The 22,398-nt window shown below is 41.8% G+C and overlaps 2 protein-coding genes across 14 annotated transcripts in view; one reads left to right on the top strand and one right to left on the bottom strand.

Moving 5' to 3' along the window:
- The first annotated feature begins 60 nt into the window (after positions 1–60).
- COQ6 (coenzyme Q6, monooxygenase) lies at positions 61–22,267 on the top strand. Of its 3 annotated transcripts, XM_067028112.1 has the most exons (13): positions 61–287; positions 12,114–12,248; positions 12,852–12,933; positions 13,342–13,400; positions 13,686–13,809; positions 16,972–17,102; positions 17,808–17,915; positions 18,175–18,237; positions 18,435–18,542; positions 20,627–20,829; positions 20,905–21,020; positions 21,186–21,352; positions 22,001–22,267. In XM_067028112.1, exons 4-13 carry the CDS (start codon positions 13,371–13,373, stop codon positions 22,028–22,030), a joined length of 1,080 nt encoding a protein of 359 aa, XP_066884213.1. In that variant the 5' UTR covers positions 61–287; positions 12,114–12,248; positions 12,852–12,933; positions 13,342–13,370; the 3' UTR covers positions 22,031–22,267. The 3 variants fall into 3 exon arrangements, with proteins under 3 accessions (XP_066884213.1, XP_058911857.1, XP_066884214.1); XM_059055874.2 differs by lacking the exon at positions 12,852–12,933 and having other exon boundaries at positions 72–287; XM_067028113.1 differs by lacking the exons at positions 12,852–12,933; positions 16,972–17,102 and having other exon boundaries at positions 83–287.
- The window catches only part of ENTPD5 (ectonucleoside triphosphate diphosphohydrolase 5 (inactive)), a 43,798-nt gene continuing 38,159 nt past the window's right edge, over positions 16,760–22,398 (bottom strand). For 9 of the 11 annotated variants that reach the window (XM_067028156.1, XM_067028154.1, XM_067028161.1 and 6 more), the window contains one exon: positions 18,039–18,567. In XM_067028156.1, coding sequence (XP_066884257.1) covers positions 18,550–18,567 — 18 coding nt within the window. In that variant the 3' untranslated portion in view covers positions 18,039–18,549. Of the gene's footprint in view, positions 18,568–22,398 lie in introns of all 11 variants that reach the window. The other 2 variants (XM_067028151.1, XM_067028150.1) reach the window with 2 other exon arrangements.

Genomic DNA, 22,398 nt, shown 5'->3' with positions numbered 1-22,398 from the left:
CACGTTATACTTCCGGTTTTGAGGTGGCGGCTCAAGCGGCCTGTGACGGGAGAGCTCTGCTCCGGAAGTGCTAACCCCAGGCGGGCCCAGCGGGGCGCCAGTTACGGTGCAGGTCAGGACCATGGCGGCGTGGCTGGCTAGGATCCGGTGGGGGACTGCCCCTGCCGCTGCCCTGAGGGGCCCGCTGGTCTCCTGCCGGAGGTGGGCCGGCGCCTCGTCAGACACCGTGTACGATGTGGTGGTGTCCGGGGGAGGCCTGGTGGGCGCCGCTATGGCTTGTGCCTTGGGTAAGCGCATCTCCAGGCCGATAGCGGCGGGGAGCGGGGCCGTAGAGGAATGATGAGGACCGTGTGAGCCCTGGCACTGTTTGCGCAAGGTCTAAGCGTTGTAGATCTTGTAGTCCATTCCCTGCCCAGAGGAACCCCAGGACCCGGGGGGCAAACGTTTGTTCCTTCAGGATTCCGAAGGGTCAAAAGTGGGAGGTACTCCTTAGGCGTCCTTCCAAAGCGTGGGGAAACAGACCCGCCCAGGGTTATTTAGTTCTGGACACTCTGGACACAGTTGGAAGTAATCAGGCATTGTCTATTGAGCTAGGCTAGGCAGTTTTTTGTTGATGTTGTTTTTTAAGCAGCTTCATTGAGATATAATTTGCATACCATGAAGTTTAACCATTTAAAGCATAGAATTTAATGATTTTTAGTATAGTCACAGAGTTGTGCAGCCATTGCCACAATAAATTTTAGAACATCTTTATCACCACCAAAAGAAACCCAAACCCATTAGTAATCACTGCCCATGTACCCCCAGTCTCCTCAGCTCCTGGCAACCACTCATGTACTTTCTATCTCTATAGATTGTCTTTTTCTGGACATTTCCACAGACATGGAATCTGAATGTTTTCAAAGTTCATCCAGGTTGTAGCATGTGCCAGTACTTCGTTCCTTTTTATGGCTAAGTAATCGTTTGTGTGGATATAGCACATTTTGTTTATTAATTCATCAGGTGATGGACATTTGAGTCGTTTTCACTTTGGGGCTATAACAAATAATGCTACTGTCATTTTCTGTACAAGCTTTTGTGTAAGCATATATTTTTTTGTTATCTTGGATATATTCCTAGGAGTGGATTTGCAGGGTCATACAGTAAACTGTGTTTAACATTTTGAAGAACTGCCTGTGTTCCAGAGTGGCTGCACTATTTTACATTCTCACCAGCAATAAATGAGGGGTCTAATTTCTTTCTTTCTTTCTTTTTTTTTTTTTTTTAGAAAGAAAGGCATTCCTAATTTTTTTTCATTCATTCATTCATTCACTTATTTAGTTTTGGCTGCGTTAGGTCTTCGTTGCTGCACGCGGGCTTTCTCTAGTTGCAGCGAGCAGGGGCTACTCTTCATTGTGGTGCGCGGGCTTCTTGTTGCGGTGGCTTCTCTTGTTGTGGAGCACGGGCTCTAGGCGCACAGGCCTCAGTAGTTGTGGCTCGCAGGCTCTAGAGCGCGGGCTCAGTAGTTGTGGCGCACAGGCTTAGTGGCTCCTCAGCATGTGGGATTTTCCCAGACCAGAGCTCGAAACCGTGTCCCCTGAATTGGCAGGCAGATCCTTAACCACTGTGCCACCAGGGAAGTCCCGAGGTGTCTAATTTCTCCACGTCCTGGACAGCACTGTTACTGTCTTTTTGTTACTAGTTATACTAGTGAGTGTGAGGTCATATCTCCTGGTTTTGATTTGCATTTCCCTAATGACTAATGATGTTGAATATTCTTTCATATGTTTATTGGTCATTTGTATGTCTTTGGAGAAATGTCTATTCAGTACCTTTGCCCATTTTTAAACTGGCGTATTTGTCTTTTTATTATTGAGCTGTAAGAGTTTTTTATGTATTCTGGGTACAATCCCCTTATCAGATAAATGATTTGCAAATATGTTCTCCCATTTTGTGGGTTGTTTTTTCACTTTCTTGATGGTGTCCTTTGAAGCACAGAAGTTTTTAATTTTGATGAAGTCCAGCTTATCAGTCTCTTACCACTTGTGCTATGGTGTCATATCTAAGAAAATCATTATCTAACCCAAAGTCACGAAGTTTTGCTCCTGTATTTTCTTCTAAGAGTTTTATAGTTTTAGCTCTTATATTTAAGGCTATGTTCCACTTTGAGTTAAACTTTTTATGCAAGTTAAGCTAAGGACTTTGCTTTTACATGTATAGTTTAGGCTGCTCCACTACCTTGTGGGGTAGATAGTTTCATCTTTTATATGAAGAAACAAGGTTAAGTAAGGACCAGAGTCTCACACCAGGCAGAGTCAGAATTTGAACCCAGGCAACCAAATTCTTTTGCTTTTAACAACTGTATGGTGACTTTCAGAAATCGGATTTGAGTTTTCTGGCTTCACAAATTAAAGGTCACTAACAGTGAGAAAGTCTTTTCTGATTTCACTTCTGGGGTGTTAGTCACATCTTCCCTAGGAAGTTCCTCTTCTAGGAAACTGGTGGGAAGCAGTGCTTTGTATGAGCTAATGTTCTTGAGTCTCAAAGTAATTTTGTAAAACATAGTTATCAGTTATTGAGCACTTGCTATAGATAGGCATCTTTTAAAGTATTTTGCATATATATACATACATATATATGTATACTTTTTTTTTTTCTGTGCCAAGTGGCTTGCAGGATCTTAGATCCCGACGTGGGATTGAACTTGGGCCCAGCAGTGAGAGTGCTGAGTTCTAACCACTGGACTGCCAGGGAATTCCCTATATTTTATTTAATTGTCATAATACCCTTGATTTTGGATTGTGCAGATAAGAAAGTTAAAGCTCAGAAATGTTAAGTAACTTGCTCTCAAAAGTTGGTAATTAGGAAATACAAATCCTTTTCGAGACTGACAAGACTTTCTGACATATATACCCTTGCTCCCTGACAGCCATTTTGGTTTTACCTATCTGTAAATGGACTATAATGGTGCTTCTCAAGCTTGAGCATGTTTAAGAATCATTTGGTTTTTTTGGTTTGCTTTTGCTTTTGGGTTTTGAGTAACTAAGACAGGGACATAACACATAAGAATTTTGAAATACAAAAGGGCATAGGATATATAGTATAAAGCATGTATAGTAAGACTTCCATTTCTAATTGTTAGCCATCCAATTCTCCTCAAAGGCAATCGTTGTTACCAGTCTGTGGAGCATATTTTTTAAATGAGGATTCCAGGTTCCACTTCCAGTGACTCTGACTCAGTTTGTCCAGGTGGGGCCCAGGAGCCTGTATTTTTAACAAATAATCTCCAGAGATGGATGCAGGAGATCTGAAGACCACACTTTGAGAATGAAAAACACTGGGAAGGCTTAATTGCCTTGTAGTGACTTCACCTCCTAACTTTTTTTTTTTTTTTTAACATCTTTATTTGAGTATAACTGTTTTACAATAGTGTGTTAGTTTCTCCTTTGCAACAAAGTGAATCAGTTATACATATACATATGTTCCCATAACTCTTCCCTCTTTTGTCACCCTCCCTCCCACCCTCCCTATCCCACCCCTCTAGGTGATCACAAAGCACAGAAGTGAACTCCCTGTGCTATGCTGCAGCTTCCCACTAGCTATCTAATTTACATTTGGTAGTGTGTATATGTCCCTGCCACTCTCTCACATCGTCACAGCTTACCCTTCCCCCTCCCCATATCCTCAAGTCCATGCTCTAGTAGGTCTGTGTTTTATTCCCATCCTACCACTAATCTCTTCATGACATTTTTTTTTAGATTCCATATATATGTGTTAGCATAGTATTTGTTTTTATCCTTCTGACTTACTTCACTCTGTATGACAGATTCCAGGTCTATCCACCTCATTACAAATAACTCAGTTTCATTTCTTTTTATGGCTGAGTAATATTGCATTGTATATATTTCACCTCCTAACTTTTTATACAATTTTGTATGATATGTACCTGAAAAATTTTTTAGTTTTACTAAATTTTTGTTAATTTTGTTGAAATTTGGTGTTCTGCTATCTTCTTTGTATAACTTTCTTTCCTTCCTATGTTGTTCTTTTTTCTCATCCCCATTTACCCACATTTCAAGGAAATTTCAAGGGAAAGCAATTCATTTTTTTTTTTTTGCAATTCTTTTATAAACTTAGAGAATTCTGTATTGTAATTGTTTATTTTTCTGTCTTTTCCTTAGAAGTGTAAATTTTTAAAAATTAATTTATTTTTGGCTGCGTTGGGTCTTCATTGCTTTACATGGGCTTTCTGTAGTTGTGGCGAGTGGGGGCTACTCTTCATTGTGGTGCACGGGCTTCTCATTGCGGTGGCTTCACTTGTTGCAGAGCGTGGGCTCTAGCTGCGTGGGCTTCAGTAGTTGCAGCACGTGGGCTCAGTAGTTGTGGGGCACGGGCTTAGTTGCTCCGCAGCATGTGGCATCTTCCCGGACCAGGGATCGAACTTGTGTCCCTTGCATTGGCAGGCAGATTCTAAACCACTGTGCCACAAGGGAAGTCCGAAAAGTATTAATTATTTTTTTTTTTTTTTGGCGGTACGCGGGCCTCTCACTGTTGTGGCCTCTCCCGTTGCGGAGCACAGGCTCTGGATGCGCAGGCTCAGCAGCCATGGCTCACGGGCCCAGCCGCTCCACGGCACACGGGATCCTCCCGGACCGGGGCACGAACCCGTGACCCCTGCATCAGCAGGCGGACTCTCAACCACTGTGCCACCAGGGAAGCCCTTGAGCAGCTTTTCATGTGCTTCTTGGCCATCTGTATGTCCTCCTTGGAGAAGTGTCTGTTTAGGTCTTCTGCCCATTTTTGGATTGGGTTGTTTGTTTTTTTAATATTGAGCTGCATGAGCTGTTTATATATTTTGGAGATTAATCCTTTGTCCATTGATTTGTTTGCAAATATTTTCTCCCATTCTGAGGGTTGTCGTTTTGTCTTGTTTGTAGTTTCCTTTGCTTTGCGAAAGCTTTTAAGTTTCATTAGGTCCCATTTATTTATTTTTGTTTTTATTTCCATTACTCTAGGAGGTGGATCAAAGAAGATCTTGCTGTGATTTATGTCACAGAGTGTTCTTCCTATGTTTTCCTCTAAGAGTTTTATAGTGTCCGGTCTTACATTTAGGTCTCTAATCCATTTTGAGTTTATTTTTGTGTATGTTGTTAGGGAATGTTCTAATTTCATTCTTTTACATGTAGCTGTCCAGTTTTCCCAGCACCGCTTATTGAAGAGACTGTCTTTTCTCCACTGTATATCCTTGCCTCCTTTGTCATAGATTATTTGACCATAGGTGCGTGGGTTATCTCTGGTCTTTCTGTCTTGTTCCATTGATCTTTGTTTCTGTTTTTGTGCCAGTACCATATTGTCTTGATTACTGTAGCTTTGTAGTATAGTCTGAAGTCAGGGAGTCTGATTCTTCTAGCTCCATTTTTTTCCCTCAAGACTGCTTTGGCTATTCACGGTCTTTTGTGTCTCCATACAAATTTTAAGATTTTTTTGTTCTAGTTCCATAAAAAATGCCATTGGTAATTTGATAGGGATTGCACTGAATCTGTAGATTGCTTTAAGTAGTGTAGTCCTTTTCACAGTATTGATTCTTCCAATCCAAGAACATGGTATATCTCTCCATCTGTTGGTATCATCTTTAATTTCTTACAACAGTGTCTTATAGTTTTCTGCATACAGGTCTTTTGTCTCCCTAGGTAGGTTTATTCCTAGGTATTTTATTCTTTTTGTTGCAATGGTAAATGGGAGTGTTTCCTTAATTTCTCTTTCAGATTTTTCATCATTAGTGTATAGGAATGCAAGAGATTTCTGTGCATTAATTTTGTAACCTGCAACCTTACCAAATTCATTGATTAGTAGTTTTCTGGTGGCACCTTTAGGAGTCTCTGTGTATAGTATCATGTCATCTGCAAACACTGACAGTTTTACTTCTTCTTTTCCAATTTGTATTCCTTTTATTTCTTTTTCTTCTCTGATTGCCATGACTAGGACTTCCAAAAGTATGTTGAATAATAGTGGTGAGAGTGGACATCCTTGTCTTGTTCCTGATCTTAGAGGAAACGCTTTCAGTTTTTCACCATTGAGAATGATGTTTGCTGTGGGTTTGTCATATATGGCCTTTATTTTGTTGAGGTAAGTTCCATCTATGCCTAGTTTCTGGAGGGTTTTTTATCATAAATGGGTGTTGAATTTTGTCAAAAGCTTTTTCTGCATCTATTGAGATGATCATATGGTTTTTATTATTCAATTTGTTAATATGGTGTATCACATTGATTGATTTGCATATATTGAAGAATCCTTGCATCCCTGGGATAAATCCCACTTGATCTTGATGTATGATCCTTTTAATGTGTTGTTGGATTCTGTTTGCTAGTATTTTGTTGAGGAGTTTTGCATCTATATTCATTAGTGATATGGGCCGGTAATTTTCTTTTTTTGTAGTATCTTTGTCTGGTTTTGGTATCAGGGTGATGGTGGCCTCATAGAATGAGTTTGGGAGTGTTCCTTTCTCTGCAATTTTTTGGAAGAGTTTGAGAAGGATGGGTGTTAGATCTTCTCTAAATGTTTGATAGAATTCACCTCTGAAGCCACCAGGTCCTGGACTTTTGTTTGTTGGAAGATCTTTTAATCACAGTTTGAATTTCATTACTTGTGATTGGCTGTTCATATTTTCTATTTCTTCCTGGTTCAGTCTTGGAAGGTTATACCTTTCTAAGAATTTGTCCGTTTCTTCCAGGTTGTCCATTTTATTGGCATAGAGTTGTTTGTAGTAGTCTCTTAGGATGCTTTGTATTTCTGCGGTGTCCGTTGTAACTTCTCCTTCATTTCTAATTTTATTGATTTGAGTCCTTGCCCTCTTTTCCTTGATGAGTCTGGCTAATGGTTTATCAATTTTGTTTATCTTCTCAAAGAACCAGCTTTTAGTTTTATTGATTTTTGCTATTGTTTTCTTTGTTTCTATTTCATTTATTTATGCTCTGATCTTTATGATTTCTTTCCTTCTGCTAACTTTGGGTTTTGTTTGTTCTTTCTGTAGTTCCTTTAGGTGTAAGGTTAGATTGTTTATTTGAGGTTTTTCTTGTTTTTTTGAGGTAGGGCTGTATAGCTATAAACTTGCCTCTTAGAACTGCTTTTGCTGCATCCCACAGGTTTTGGATCATCTTATTTTCATTATCATTTGTCTGTAGGTATTTTTTGATTTCCTCTTTGATTTTTTCAGTGGTCTCTTGGTTAGTTAGTAACATATTGTTTAGCCTCCATGTGTTTGTGTTTTTTACTCTTTTTCCCTGTAATTGATTTCTATATCCTATAGCACTGTGGTCAAAAAAGATGCTTGATATGATTTCAGTTTTCTTAAATTTACTGAGGCTTGATTTGTGACCCAAGATGTGATCTGTCCTGGAGAATGTTCCGTGCGCACTTGAGAAGAAAGTGTAATCTGCTGTTTTTGGATGGAATGTCCTACAAATATCAGTTAAATCTATCTGGTCTGTTGTGTCATTTAAAGCTTCTGTTTCCTTATTAATTTTCTGTTTGGATAATCTGTCCATTGGTGTAAGTGAGGTGTTAAAGTCCCCCACTATTATTGTGTTACTTTCGATTTCCTCTTTTATAAGCTGTTAGCAGTTGCTTTATGTATTGAGGTGCTCCTATGCTCGGTGCATATATAGTTATAATTGTTATATCTTCTTCTTCGATTGATGCCTTGATGATTATGTAGTGTCCTTCCTTGTCTCTTGTAACAGTCTTTATTTTAAAGTCTATTTTATCTGATATGAGTATTGCTATTCCAGCTTTCTTTTGATTTCCATTTGCATGGAATATCTTTCTCCATCCCCTCACTTTCAGTCTGAATGTGTCCCTAGGTCTGAAGTGGGTCTGTTGTAGGCAGCATATTTATGGGTCTTGTTTTTGTATGCATTCAGCAAGCCTGTGTCTTTTGGTTGGAGCATTTAATTCATTCATGTTTAAGGTAATTATCGATATATATGTTCCTATTATTTTGTTTATTGTTTTGGGGTTTTTTCTGTAGGTCCTTTCCTTCTCTTGTGTTCCCCACTTAGAGAAGTTCCTTTAGCATTTGTTGGTTTGGTGGTGCTGAATTCTCTTAGCATTTGCTTGTCTGTAAAGCTTTTGATTTCTCCCTTGAATCTGAATGAGATCCGTGTGGGGTAGAGTAATCTTGGTTGTAGGTTCTTCCCTTTCATCACCTTAAGTATATCATGCCACTCCCTTCTGGCTTATAGAGTTTCTGCTGAAAATTCAGCTGTTAACCTTATGGGAGTTCCCTTGTATGTTATTTGTTGTTTTTCTGTTGCTGCTTTCAATAATTTTTCTTTGTCTTTAAATTTTGCCAGTTTGATTACTATGTGACTCAGCGTGTTTCTCCTTGGGTTTATCCTGTATGGGACTGTCTGCACTTCCTGGACTTGGGTGGCTATTTCCTCTTCCATGTTAGGAAAGTTTTCGACTATAATCTCTTCAAATATTTTCTCAGGTCCTTTCTCTCTCTCTCCTCCTTCTGGGACCCCTATAATGCGAATATTGCTGCATTTAGTATTGTCCCAGAGGTCTCTTAGGCTGTCTGCATTTCTTTTCATTCTTTTTATTTATTCTGTTCCGCAGCAGTGAATTCCACCATTTTGTCTTCCAGGTCACTTATCCGTTCTTCTGCCTCAGTTATTCTGCTATTGATTCCTTCTAGTGTATTTTTCATTTCAGTTATTGTGTTGTTCATCTCTGTTTGTTTGTTCTTTAATTCTTCTAGATCTTTGTTAAACATTTCTTGCATCTTTTTGACCTTTGCCTCCGTTCTTTTTCCAAGGTCTTGGATCATCACTGTCATTATTCTGAATTATTTTTCTGGAAGGTTGCCTATCTCCACTTCATTTAGTTGTTTTTCTGAGGTTTTATCTTGTTTGTTCATCTGGTACATAGCCCTCTGCCTTTTCATCTTGTCTGTCTTTCTGTGAATGTGTTTTTTGTTCCACAGGCTGCAGGATTATAGTTCTTCTTGCTTCTGCTGTCTGCCCTCTGGTGGATGAGGCTATCTAAGAGGCTTGTGAAGTTTCCTGATGGGAGGGACTGGTGGTGGGTAGAGCTGGCTGTTGCTTTGGTGGGCAGAGCTCAGTAAAACTTTAATCTGCTTGTCTGCTGATGTGTGGGGCTGGCTTCCCTCCCTGCTGGTTGTTTGGCCTGAGGTGACCCAACAGTGGAGCCTACCCGGGCTCTTTGCTGTGGCTAATGGCAGACTCTAGGAGGGCTGACGCCAAGGAGTACTTTCCAGAAGTTCTGCTGCCACTGTCCTTGTCCTCACAGTGAGACACAGCCACCCCCCCCCCCACCTCTGCAGGAAGGAGACCTTCCAACACTAGCATGTAGGTCTGATTCAGTCTCCTATGGGGTCACTGCTCCTTCCTCTTGGTCCCGATGAGCACACTACTTTGTGTGTGCCCTCCAAGAGTGGAGTCTGTTTCCTCCAGTCCTGTCAAAGTCCTGCAGTCAAATCCCACTAGCCTTCAAAGTCTGATTCTCTAGGAATTCCTCCTCCCATTGCCAGACCCCCAGGTTGGGAAGCCTGATGTGGGGCTCAGAACCTTCACTCCACTAGGTGGGCTTCTGTGGTATAAGTGTTCTCCAGTTTGTGAGTCACCCAGCCAGCAGTTACAGGATTTGATTTTATTGTGATTGCACCCCTCCTACCGTCTAATTGTGGCTTTTCCTTTGTCTTTGGATGTGGGGTATCTTTTTTGGTGAGTTCCAGTGTCTTCCTGTCGATGACTGTTCAGCAGTTAGTTGTGATTCTGGTGCTCTCGCAAGAGGGAGCGAGAGCATGTCCTTCTCCTCTGCCATCTTGAACTGATCTCCCTCCTGATTGTTTTTCTGATTTTCTTAAATAAGAAGGAACTTTCCTTTAAAGGAAGTTAAATGGTGAAGAAACAAGTGTCCATATAAGATTACATGTATTTGAATCCTTAGTCTTGTCTCCAATATGTTCTATCTGGGTGGAATTATATAAATTACTCACAATTTCTGTACATTGGTTTTTCTCATCTCTAAAATTAGAGCAAAATAGCTTTTCTTTCTTCATAAAATTGTGGTATGGATTATATCAGATGATACTACAGTAAATCATATATAATTGTACCTGGCATATAGGTGTTAATAAACATTAGCAGTGATGATGATAATGATAATAGTGATTCTATGGAACTTTGCTTATAGATATACAGGAAAAAAGTAAACATTATTAATGTAATAATCTACTATTATTCATAAAAGAGTGGCAGGTTATTAATTTATGGCACTAGGTTGTTATTTGATAAATCAAAATTAACTTGGATTCTATATAGAGTGAAGTGATTTCACGGTTAAAATTTAGATAGTCACCTACAATTTATAATTTCATTTAATTCAATCAATAGCAACGTCATATATATATTTGTACCTTTAACTGTAATGGTATTATAGCTTAAAATAGATATTATATTTTATTATTATATATTACATATTATAATATTATATAATGTATATATAATATAATATATATTATAATTTTTCTATTTCTACTCACCAGGGCAAATATGGGATGGAAAGCTAACTGTTTCCCTATATATTTCTTGGTTTCTCATTTAACAAAAATGTCTGTTAAGACATTATCTATTTTATGGATTGAGGAGATAACAGCAATTTGCTGCTGGGGACGTACACCGGTAGGACAAGAAATGATTCCTGGCCTCCAAGGAATTTAGAATCTAGCAAAGGAGAAAGATTTGTAAATAACTAACAGAAGGAAGAATGAAATGAAAGATACCCTAGAGGAGCAAGCAACTGACCTATCCTGGGGGTGGAGATGTGCGTGTGTGGTACAAAGAACACTGCTGGGGAGGTGAGGCTTCAGGGAGTAGGATCCATAGGGAGCAGGTGGCAGGCAGCATTCGGTTGGAGTGGCTACTGTTAGATCAAAGCCTAGAGATGTGATGGACCAGAAAGTAGTCCTGTCTGCGGGGCATGGCCCCCTCCCATCCTCCATGGCAGAACTGCTGCTCAGGTGCTGCCGCACGACAGGGAGCACCATGCTGACCTGGTGGGTTCAGCGCAGTTCACTCCTTTTGACTGGAGCCAGCCTTGATTTTCACACTTTCTTTGTTGTATGTAATGATAGTGCCTTTCTTCTCATTTAGATTCCAAAATAAAAAGAGGGGTCAAGGTCTATGGGGTTTCTCTCACCGTTACTAAGTAAAACCTGCAGTGTTTCTTCTCTGCTAAATTCTGTCACATGCAACTCACTGCTTATCTTTTCCCTCCACCTTTCTCTGAGACACTGTGGAAGGACTTTTGTTTGTGCTGCAATGACCCAGTAACAGAGTCTCCAAGTCCTCTTTTTACTTCACTATACAGATGTTTTAGGACCAGATTTTTTTTTTTTTTGGTGATACGCGGGCCTCTCACTGTTGTGGCCTCTCCCATTGCGGAGCACAGGCTCCGGACGCGCAGGCTCAGCGGCCATGGCTCACGGGCCCAGCCGCTCCGCGGCATGTGGGATCTTCCCAGACCGGGGCACGAACCCGTGTCCCCTGCATCGGCAGGCGGATTCTCAACCACTGCGCCACCAGGGAAGCCCTAGGACCAGATTTTAAGGCACAGTTGATGTTATTTTTTGGCCCCCTTTTCTTTCACAAGCTCTTTATCTTTGACTTAATCTTGAGGCTGCAATGAATTTTGCTTATTAACCCCATTTTTCTATTGAACGGGATTTGTAATTTTTAGTGACTTAATACTTTGTAGATTGTAAATATCTGGTGTCTAAATACTACAGCCTTCCTTTCTTCGTTTTTCCTTTCTAGGGCAGTCTATTCACTTGTTCTGGGTTTTGCCATTATTTGTGTCTTTGCACATGGCAGCTGTTGGACTGACTGGAGAGGCCTTACCACCATGGGCAGGGTGCTTTGCATGACTGAAATGGGTAGTATACGTTATTGCTTAGGACGCCACATGATGTTTTTCTTTTTATGTGTGTAAGAAATTTGTATCCTGAGGGCTAAGGGATTAGTTAATATGTTGCTTCTCTTGGAAATGAGAAAGAGAATAAATTCTGATTTTCCTAAAATGATATAACATTTTGTTCTTTTTTTTTTTAGGATATGATATTCATTTTTGTGACAAGAAAATCCTGTTGCTAGAAGCAGGTCCAAAGAAAATACTGGGGAAATTGCCAGAAACTTACAGCAACAGGGTCAGCTCCATTTCCCCTGGCTCCGCAACCCTTCTCAGTAGTGAGTAGAAGATCCTTTGTCATAGAACCAATCTCCTGTCTCTCTTGACTTTCCAGTGTGTCCCATAGAGCAGAGTCAGCAGACCATCTGGCAAGGAGGGAGCTCACTGAGATGGGTGGGAAGAGGAGGGTGGGGTTGGTAAGTCTAATGCGTAGTTGAAGATGAGGATCCCTGGAATTGTTCATGTGTCAACTCACAGTCTGAGGAAGATATCCCTGGGACATGTGGTTCCATATAGACATCATTTGTGATGTTGGGTCATTATGAATTGGTGGAATTGAAACTATATGAACTAATTACGATCATCCACTTCTAGTAACAGCATACTCTTCATTTCCATAGTCAGCCCTATAGGGGGCTGGGGAGCCTGAATGCTAAGTGCTTGCAGGGTGTAGATGGATGTGTACACATGGACCCAGTTAGCAAATTGTCATGAGGTCTTTGTCAAATGTTACTCCCTCAAGCCATCCTATCTAGAAACACCGCATCTAAAATTAAACTCTTGCATGACTCTCTAGCTCCTTATACTGTTGTATTTTTCTTTATAACACTACCTGACATTTTATTATGAATTTTTTTTTAATTGTCTATCTCTCCAACTAGAATGTCAGCTGCTGAAGGGCAGAGATTTGTCTGTTTGGTTTCCTGCTTTATGCTCAGTACCTAGAAGTATATCTGGCACATAGTAAGTGCTCAATAAATATTTCCTCAATAAAGTCTAGTGGTCTAGTGCTCTGGAATTAAGCAAAAAATAGTCTTTATCTAGGGAGTTTGTATCCTCAATAGGATGATGAAGGAAAAGAAAATATGGATTTGGTTTGTTTCCCCCACTTTATTATTTCTCCTACTTTAATGTGATTTGACCTTTGATCATGAAAGCTGGGTCTTTTTCATGCTGTATAATTTGAACTGGAGAACAGAGTAGCTTAGCTCCAAGCATCAAACAGGATGGAAGTGAAGAGTATTTCCCTATTATTGGAGAACACTGAAAACAACCTCTTACTTAACAGGAAGGAGAGAGAAAGGGGAACCCAGGAGGGATGCTGGTCCCATCAGGTTGCTCTGGTCTATATATAACTCCTTTCTTTTGTAGGTTTTGGTGCCTGGGACCACATCTGCAACATGAGATACAGAGCCTTTCGGCGGATGCAGGTGCCTCCTTTATCACCTTCGGCTTGTCTTGGTCTATCTTGAGTTAAGATATTGGAGTTCACATTCTCAGGTTTTCTGTAAATGTGGGAGGAATTCAGACAGAGTTTACACTCAGTCGAAGGAAGTAGGAGGGAAGCATTCGTGAGAGAATTTTCTTCCCACCTTATACTTCCTGCCAGAGGGACTGACAAACTGGTTTTTCTGCTTCAGTCAATGCTCAGTTTGACTGGAGTAATATTTCCTTTTTCTTGGGTTGTAATACAAACTTTCCCTTTGTGTTTCCAGGTGTGGGATGCCTGCTCAGAAGCCCTGATAATGTTCGATAAGGATAATTTAGATGACATGGGCTATATAGTGGAGAACGATGTCATCATGCATGCTCTCACTAAGCAGCTGCAGGCTGTGTCAGGTGAGCTGTCTATCTCTTCCATCTTCCACTCACTTTCTGGAAGATGAACTATCTTAGAGTTATTCTGGGACTTACTGGAAGGATCCCTTCTACAGATACTGATGTCCACCATAAACAAGCCCTCTAACAGTTATCTCAGGGATGTTCTTTCTCTCTCTCTTTTTTTAAACAGCTTTATTTAGGTATATCTTACATACCAATAATTCACTGATTTTAAGTGTACAATTCAGTGATTTTTCAATGTATTTATAGAGTTGTGCCACCATCACCACAATATGATTATAGAACATTCCTATTATTCAGAAGTAAACCTCGTACCTGTTTACAGTCATTCCCCATTCCCACTCCTAGCCCCTGGCACCACTAATCTACTTTCTGTTTTTTGAGATTTGCCTTTTCTGGACATTTCATGTAGATAGAATCATACAATATGTATTTTTTAATGTCTGACTTCTCTCACTAAATGCATTTTTGAGATTCATTCATGTTGTAGTATGTATCAGTACTCCAGTCTTTTTTACTGCCCAATAGTATTTCATTGTGTGGATATATCACATTTTGTTTGATAAATGGATATTCATCAGCTGATGGACATTTTGGGTTGTTTCCACTTTTTGGTGATTGTGAATAAAGCTATGAACATTTATGGACAAGGTTTTGTGTGGACATGTTTCATTTCTTCTGGGTGGATACTTAGGAGTAGAATTGCTGGCTCATGTAATAATTCTATGTTTAACATTTTCATAAATGCCAAACTTTAAAGAGGCTGTAACATGTCCCTTTCCCACCAACAATATATAAGGGTTCCAATTTCTCCAACACTTCATTCCCCTCAACTTTTTTTTTTTTTTTAATATCTGTCCTAGTAACTGAAGTGGTATCATGGTAGTTTTTTTGTTTATTTTATTTGGCCACACCACGTAGCATGGGGGATCTCAGTTCCCCGACCAGGGAGTGAACCTGTGCCCCCTGCATTGGGAGCACAGAATCTTAACCACTGTACTGCCAGGGAAGTCCCATCTCGTACTTTTTATTGTATTTACCTGATGACTAATAATGTTGAGTGTCTTTTCATGTACTTGTTGGCTATTTGTATATATATATATATATATATATATATATATATATATATATATATATATATATTTTTTTTTTTTTTTTTTTTTTTTGGCTGTATCGGGTCTTAGTTGTTTTACGTGGGATCTTTCGTTGTGGTGCTCAGGCTTCTCTCTATTTGTGGTGTGTGGGCTTAGTTGCCCCCTGGCATGTGGGATCTTAGTTCCCCGACCAGAGATTGAACCTGCATCCCCTGCATTAGAAGGTGGATTCTTAAACGCTGGACCACGAGGGAAGTCCCTATTTGTATATCTTCTTTGGAGATGTGTCTATTTAAAATCTTTTGCTCATTTTAAAACTAGATTGTCTTTCTTTTTTTAAAAAATTTGTTTTTTAAATTTTTTTGGCTGTGTTGAGTCTTCGTTGCTGTGCACAGGCTTTCTCTGGTTGCAGCAAGCGGGGGCTGCTGTTCGTTGCTGTGCACAGGCTTCTCGTTCTGGCTTCTCTTGTTGCGGAGCATGGGCTCTAGGCATGCGGGCTCAGTAGTTGTGGCTCACAGGCTCTAGAGCGCAGGCTCAGTAGTTGTGGCGCACGGGCTTGGTCCGCAGCATGTGGGATCTTCCTGGGCCAGGGCTCGAACCCGTGTCCTCTGCATTGGCAGGTGGATTCTTAACCACTGTGCCACCAGGGAAGCCCTTATTTTTTAGTTATAAGGGTTCTTTATATATTCTGGGTATAAATTCCCTATATATGTGATTTGTAAATATTTCAGGGTTCTAGAGAGAGAAAAATTGGAAGCAACTTAAATGCTTTTTGATATGGGATAATAGTTCATCCCTGCAATGAACTTCCATGTAGCTTTTAAAGATAATTTTTAAAAAATTTATTTATTGTTTATTTATTTTTGGCTGCATTGGGTCTTCGTTGCTGCGCACGGGCTTTCTCTAGTTGCCGCGAGCGGGGGCTGCTCTTCATTGCCATGTGCGGGCTTCTCATTGCGGTGTCTTATCTTGTTGCGGAGCACGGGCTCTAGGTGCACAGGCTTCAGTAGTTGTGGCGCACATGCTCAGTAGTTGTGCACGGGCTTAGCTACTCTGTGGCATGTGGGATCTTCCCAGATCAGGGATTGAACCTGTGTCCCCTGCATTGGCAGGCAGATTCTTAACCACTGCACCAGGCTTCCCTGGTGGCGCAGTGGTTGAGAGTCCGCCTGCCGATGCAGGGGACACGGGTTCATGCCCCCATCCCGGAAGATCCCACATGCTGTGGAGCGGCTGGGCCCGTGAGCCATGGCCGCTGAGCCTGCGTTTCTGGAGCCTGTGCTCCGCAGCGGGAGAGGCCACAACGGTGAGAGGCCCATGTACCGCAAAAAAAAAAAAACAAAAAAAACCCCACTGCACCACCAGGGAGGTCCTAAAGATAATTTAGATCTAATAGTCACTTAGAAACATGTCCCATAATATACTGGTGAAAAAAAGTGTGTGTCATATGATCCCACTTGTGTGTGGGAGTGTGGGGGGTGTGTGTGTGCATATACACACGTAGGAAATTGTCTGGAAAGCTATACAAAAGCTTTAACTAGCTGTCTCTGAGTGGTATGATTTCAAGGTGATTTTTTTCCCCCTTTTTAAACCTTTCTTTGTGGTTCAGACTTTTACACAAAGTAAAAGTAACTTTTTATGATCAGAAAAGTAAAATGACTTCCAGTGGGAAGAAAAATCTTATGAAATCTATAACTTGTTTGAGTCTGTGGTACTCGTCACCCTATTTGCTTTGAAAATACACGTGGGTTCATGTAGGCATAGAGTGAAACTAGAGCAGGATCATGAAGATGGGAAGAGTGCTTCCTGCAGGTGACAGTTCAGTGAGCGCTTACTTTTTTTGTCCTTGTTTTCCTCACATTGATTCATCGCTGTGGCCTCTGTCATTTATTAGCTCTTAGACCATAGCACAGATCACAGGAGTTATTTTTGAGATCGTTACTTTTCTTGTTTAGGAGTAAATGATAAGATAAAGATAAGCTGTCTTGGGACTTTGCTTTAGTTTTTTCCTCAGCCTGTGGGCCAACTGTCTAATGTTTTGTTTTTTCTCTTTTGACCTCCCTAGACCGAGTGACTGTTCTCTACAAGAGCAAAGCAGTCAGCTATACCTGGCCTTATCCATTTTCCATGGCAGACTCCAGCCCTTGGGTTCATATTACCCTAGGTGATGGCAGCATCCTCCAGACCAAATTGTTGGTAGTTGAAGATTCTTATTTTGCCAGGGGTCTCACATATCCACATCTTGTTAGATTCTTGTTAGGGTCTCTAGTTTTAGATCTAAGCTATAGTTAAAGTTAATTTTAGGCAAAGCTTTTGGTTATAAGGATCCATACCCACTCAAACCAGCTCCAGTTAAGATGATTCTGTTGTAAATCCTGTACAGGAAGCAATCTCTTGGACCATAATAGGTCTTGAAATAAAGGATAGCTGGCCTTACAGGGACAGGAATCAGAGGGTCAGAAATTGAGGCTGTTCCTTCCCTCTCAGGAGTCCTGTAGTCGTTCATCTCCTTGCATCTCCCATTTTTTTCTCTTTCTGCTCATCAGCTTCCCCTTTTCCATGGCAGCTGTTCCCAACCTTACTTCAGGGTTCTTCAGCTCCAGCGCCTGCCTTATTGCTTTCTAGTTCAAATATCAAGAGACTGGCTCAGTTTAACCTACGGCTGGCACCTCTTGGATCAAATGTCCAGCTTTGGTCTGTTAATTGAAGCTGGGATTGCCTATGTAGGGCTACCCCTCTAGGGGCTGGGAGTGAGGCAGGCATGATAAAGAGTTACCTGCCACAGATGGGCTTGCCACCAGTGGGAACTAGAGAAAACTTTTAGGAGGCAGAGACAAACTTCTGGAACAATTTAGTTAATTAAAAGGTTTTAAGACTCAGCAGGTTCTTGTCTCCATGCAGATTGGTGCAGATGGCCACAACTCAGGAGTACGGCAGGCTGCTGGAATCCAAAATGTTAGCTGGAACTATGACCAGTCCGCTGTTGTGGCTACTCTGCATTTACTGGAGGTAAGATCCTGAGCCCACCATCTGGGAGTCTTGCTTGGGTTTAATTGGTACTGGGGATATATGGGGATATATGTATATCTATAGCTGAGTCACCGTGTTATAAAGCAGAAACTAACACACCATTGTAAAGCAATTACACTCCAATAAAGATGTTAAAAAAAATAAAAAATAAAATACATAATCTTATGACCTAGGGAAAAAAACAATAATAATTGGTACTGGGTACTTCTCACAAGAACTCTTCTCCTCTCCGTTGTAGGCCACAGAAAACAATGTAGCTTGGCAGAGATTTCTCCCCTCCGGGCCCATTGCTCTGCTTCCGGTAAGAAGTCCTTCTGGCTAGTCTGCTTAAACATGTCAAGCCTTCCTCTTTTAGAACTTCATTTTCTCTCAGCCTTTTTCTGGTTTCAAGGGAATATGCCCAGGCTAGCTTTGTTAACCCTTCTTGTCTTCCTTCGTGCTTGAGAGCTCTTAAGGACAGGAGTTTTAGCCCTTGGTATTGATGTTCTTTTGACACAGCTCTCAGACACTTTGAGTTCCTTGGTTTGGTCCACATCCCATGAACATGCAGCAGAGCTGGTCAGCATGGATGAGGAAAACTTTGTGGATGCCATTAACTCTGCCTTTGTGAGTATCACCAGCTAACGATACGCTGCGGGGACAGATACAGAAAGGTGGTTTTGAGTAAGAAAAGAGGAACAACCAACAAGCTGCCCCTTTGAACCTGTAACACTTGATGTGGATTATGTGGAGGAGGGGACTCAGGAAAATGTAAAACAAAGAAATTAATTAGTGTGCTCTTCTGAGGGTTGTGGGCTGCTGCTATGCTGACTGAAACAGCTGCCTGGGTGGTAGTTACTTGGATAAGTAACTTTTTTTTGAAGCTGTAATACTTTGATAATTTTTAACAGATGCCAAGTACCTGAACCATTGAAGCCTGATTCATCAGAAGTGTTCCTGGGGAGGGGCTGAGCACATTTCCATAGTGAGCTTAAGAGTAAGCTTTGTAGAGAGATGTGGGTTCAATATTGGTTCTACCTGTTAATCTCCTGAAAAATGGAAATAGTATCACCAACCTCTTAGGGTTTAATAGTAATAAAAGTCTAAAGACTTAGAAAGAGAGAATTTATGTAAAATGCTTGGAACATACCTAGTACATTATAGGGTACTCAACAAATGGTAATTATTACTGGAGTAGACATAGCCTTTAGATAATACAGACACCAATATTTTTGGAGTTTAAATGTCACATTATCTAAATTCACTAATGATAACGATCGATAACATTTATCCAGCACTTACTATGTGCCAGGTACAGGTGAAGAGTGTTTTTTTTTTTTTTTTCTTTTTTGCAGTACACGGGCCTCTCACCGCTGTGGCCTCTCCAGCTGCGGAGCACAGGCTCTGGATGCGCAGGCCCAGCGGCCATGGCTCACGGGCCCAGCCGCCCCGCGGCACGTGGGATCCTCCCGGACGGGGGCACGAACCCGCATCCCCTGCATCGGCAGGCAGACCCCCAACCACTGCGCCACCAGGGAAGCCCAAGAGTTTTTTTTACATGTATTTAATTAAGTGAACCATTGAGGTAGGTACTGTTATCCTGCTCACTTAGAGATAGGTAACTTGCCTGAGGTCCTACAGCTGGTGGCAAAGCTGGGTTCTGAAATCAGGCTGGCCCTTGAGCCTATGCTTTTAACCACCAAACTCTACTGCCTCGCTAATGACTTCACACTGGTTTACAGTGAAGAACTTAAGCTCCACTGCTCTTTAGTAACAATAAGAATAAAAAGAACTGAACGCACTGAAGTGGCTTCCAAGATAAATGGTGACCCTTTATGGGTCATTTAGTATATATTCCTGGCACAGGCCTTTGCAGTACATTCATTCAGCAAGAGTTATGAGTGCTTCTATATAGAAGGCTCTGGAGTTGGACAGATGAGACATAGTCCCTATTTTCAGGAAGCTCACAGTCAAGTGAGGGAGAAAGATATAGAAATGACAGTTTTGGTACAGCGGTAAGAGTATGCATAGGATACTGTGGGAGCATGGAGGAAAAAGACACACAGAAGAAGGTTTGGAGGGAGGTTTACAAAAAGGGGTGACAGGGGCTTCCCTGGTGGCGCAGTGGTTGAGAGTCCGCCGGCCGATGCGGGGAACACGGGTTCGTGCCCTGGTCCGGGAAGATCCCACATGGCTGGGCCCGTGAGCCATGGCCGCTGAGCCTGCGCGTCCGGAGCCTGTGCTCCGCAACGGGAAAGGCCACAACAGTGAGAGGCCCGCGTACCGCAAAAAAAAAAAAAGGGGGGGGGTGACAGCTTCTGCATGCTCTGAGGTGTTATCCTGGTGAACTAGAAGTGGGAGGACATTCTAAGTAGAGGGGTGTGTGGAGGCAAGAGCATGTTGTAAAGTGAGCTACTTTGTGGCTGGCATGTGCATTTTGAGGGTAGGATTAGTGAAAGGTGAAGCTCAGAGGTAGGTAGGGGCAGCTCATAAGCAGTTTGGCTTGATCCTAAAGCCTGTGGGAAGTGATGGGAAGTTGCATTTTGCATTTGTTTGAGGGGCTTGTCACTTTAGTGACACAAATTAGTTTAGGTGTGTTAGGTACCACTACCCTTGGCTGTGGTTATAAAATGGTTGCCTTGTTGAATTTTTAATTCCCTGTTGGAGTCGCTGATGAAATTTCACTTTGTTTTGTGGCTGGTGCTACTCAGTGGAGTGATGCCAATCACACAGACTTCATCGACTCGGCTGGCTCCATGCTGCAGTACGCGGTTGCCTTTCTGAAGCCCACTAAGACCTCAGCTCGCCAGCTGCCCCCAAGTGTAGCCAGGGTGGATGCCAAAAGCCGAGTACTGTTTCCTCTTGGGTTGGGACATGCTGCTGAGTACGTCCGGCCTCGGCTGGCACTCATTGGGTAAGATAATAAGAGCAGGGCCACTCCTTTTCACTCTCCGCTGGAGGCTGCACCTGAACTCTGCTTTATCCTTAGGGATGCAGCCCACAGAGTCCATCCACTTGCAGGACAAGGTGCCAACATGGGCTTTGGGGATATCTCCAGCTTGCTCCATCACCTCAGGACTGCAGCCTTCAATGGGAAGGACTTAGGTAAGGATTCAAGTACCTTAGAGAGGTATCCCAAGGTCCTGTAATACGGGAAGATAGGAAAATGGCCTTCAGTAGCTAGATGTAGTGGACATAAATGCATCTGGTTTGCTAGGAAGGAAAACTTCACTACTGAATTAGGGACTTAATCTTTTCTTTTCCCTTCAGGCTCCATGAGCCACCTCACAGCTTATGAAACAGACAGACAGCGTCACAACACTGCTCTTCTGGCTGCTACTGACCTACTGAAACGGCTGTATTCTACCAGTGCCACCCCACTGGTGCTGCTCAGGACGTGGGGCTTGCAGGCTACAAATGCAGTATCTCCGCTCAAAGTAAGAGAGTTCTCCCACATCTCCAAGAGTCTTGCTCACTGAGGAATGACTTCGCCAATGACTCAGTTTCTTTGAATTAATTTTCTTGGCTGTAAAATTATCTTTATCTGAATACCTTCCCCAGTGGTTATGAGCAGAAATATCCCTTCCGGGGTTTGTGGTGATAGGGCCCACGTCTAAGCAGTAACTTTATATAAGGGCTTAAAATAGTGAATAGGGACTTGTAAAGATAAAGATGCTTAAACTCCTTTTGCTGCTTGGCCAGCTTCTTTCTTGAGAAACTTGCATTAAAAGACACTTTGGGGCTTCCCTGGTGGCACAGTGGTTGAGAGTCTGCCTGCCGATACAGGGGAGACGGGTTCGTGCCCCGGTCCGGGAAGATCCCACATGCCGCGGAGCGGCTGGGCCCGTGAGCCATGGCCGCTGAGCCTGCACGTCCGGAGCCTGTGCTCCGCAATGGGAGAGGCCACAACAGTGAGAGGCCCGCGTACCGCAAAAAAAAAAAAAAAAGACACTTTGGAGGGACTCAGGAGGAGAATCTGGGACTTTCGCTTTAATCACTTTAGATATTTTAAAGTATTATCTTCACCTGCCCACATACTTTACAATGTCAGAGTATCACTCACTTTGTTTCATTTTTTCCTCCAGGAACAGATTATGGCCTTTGCAAGCAAATGAATGCTCCTCTTCTAGATCTTTTCCCAAGACCATCACGTATTTTCAAGATTTAACTTAATAAATTTACATTAGAATTCTGCAGTCTCTTTTTCTCCTCTGCTTAATGGACCCGTGGAGCTCAAATAATGAGTGATTATTTGCTGTGAGGAGGGCATATACCAAGCCAAGAGAAAAACCCCAAAGGAAGACTATGATTTGATTGAAAAGAACTTTTTATTACTAAAAAAATTGCTCTGGTGCTGTCTCATTCATTTTCACTTGTTAGCAGTCCTTTCTAAAGAGAAGATTTATACAGTTAAAAATGCTGGTTGTATATTTAGTTTTTTTGATAAAGAATTAGAAATAGTCAATTGATGCATTTTTGTTAG

Source organism: Kogia breviceps, chromosome 3, assembly GCF_026419965.1.
Source record: "Kogia breviceps isolate mKogBre1 chromosome 3, mKogBre1 haplotype 1, whole genome shotgun sequence".
Classification (NCBI taxonomy): domain Eukaryota; kingdom Metazoa; phylum Chordata; class Mammalia; order Artiodactyla; family Physeteridae; genus Kogia; species Kogia breviceps.
The sequence above is the reverse complement of the archived record's forward strand: the minus strand, read 5'-3'. Positions and strand labels throughout refer to the sequence as shown.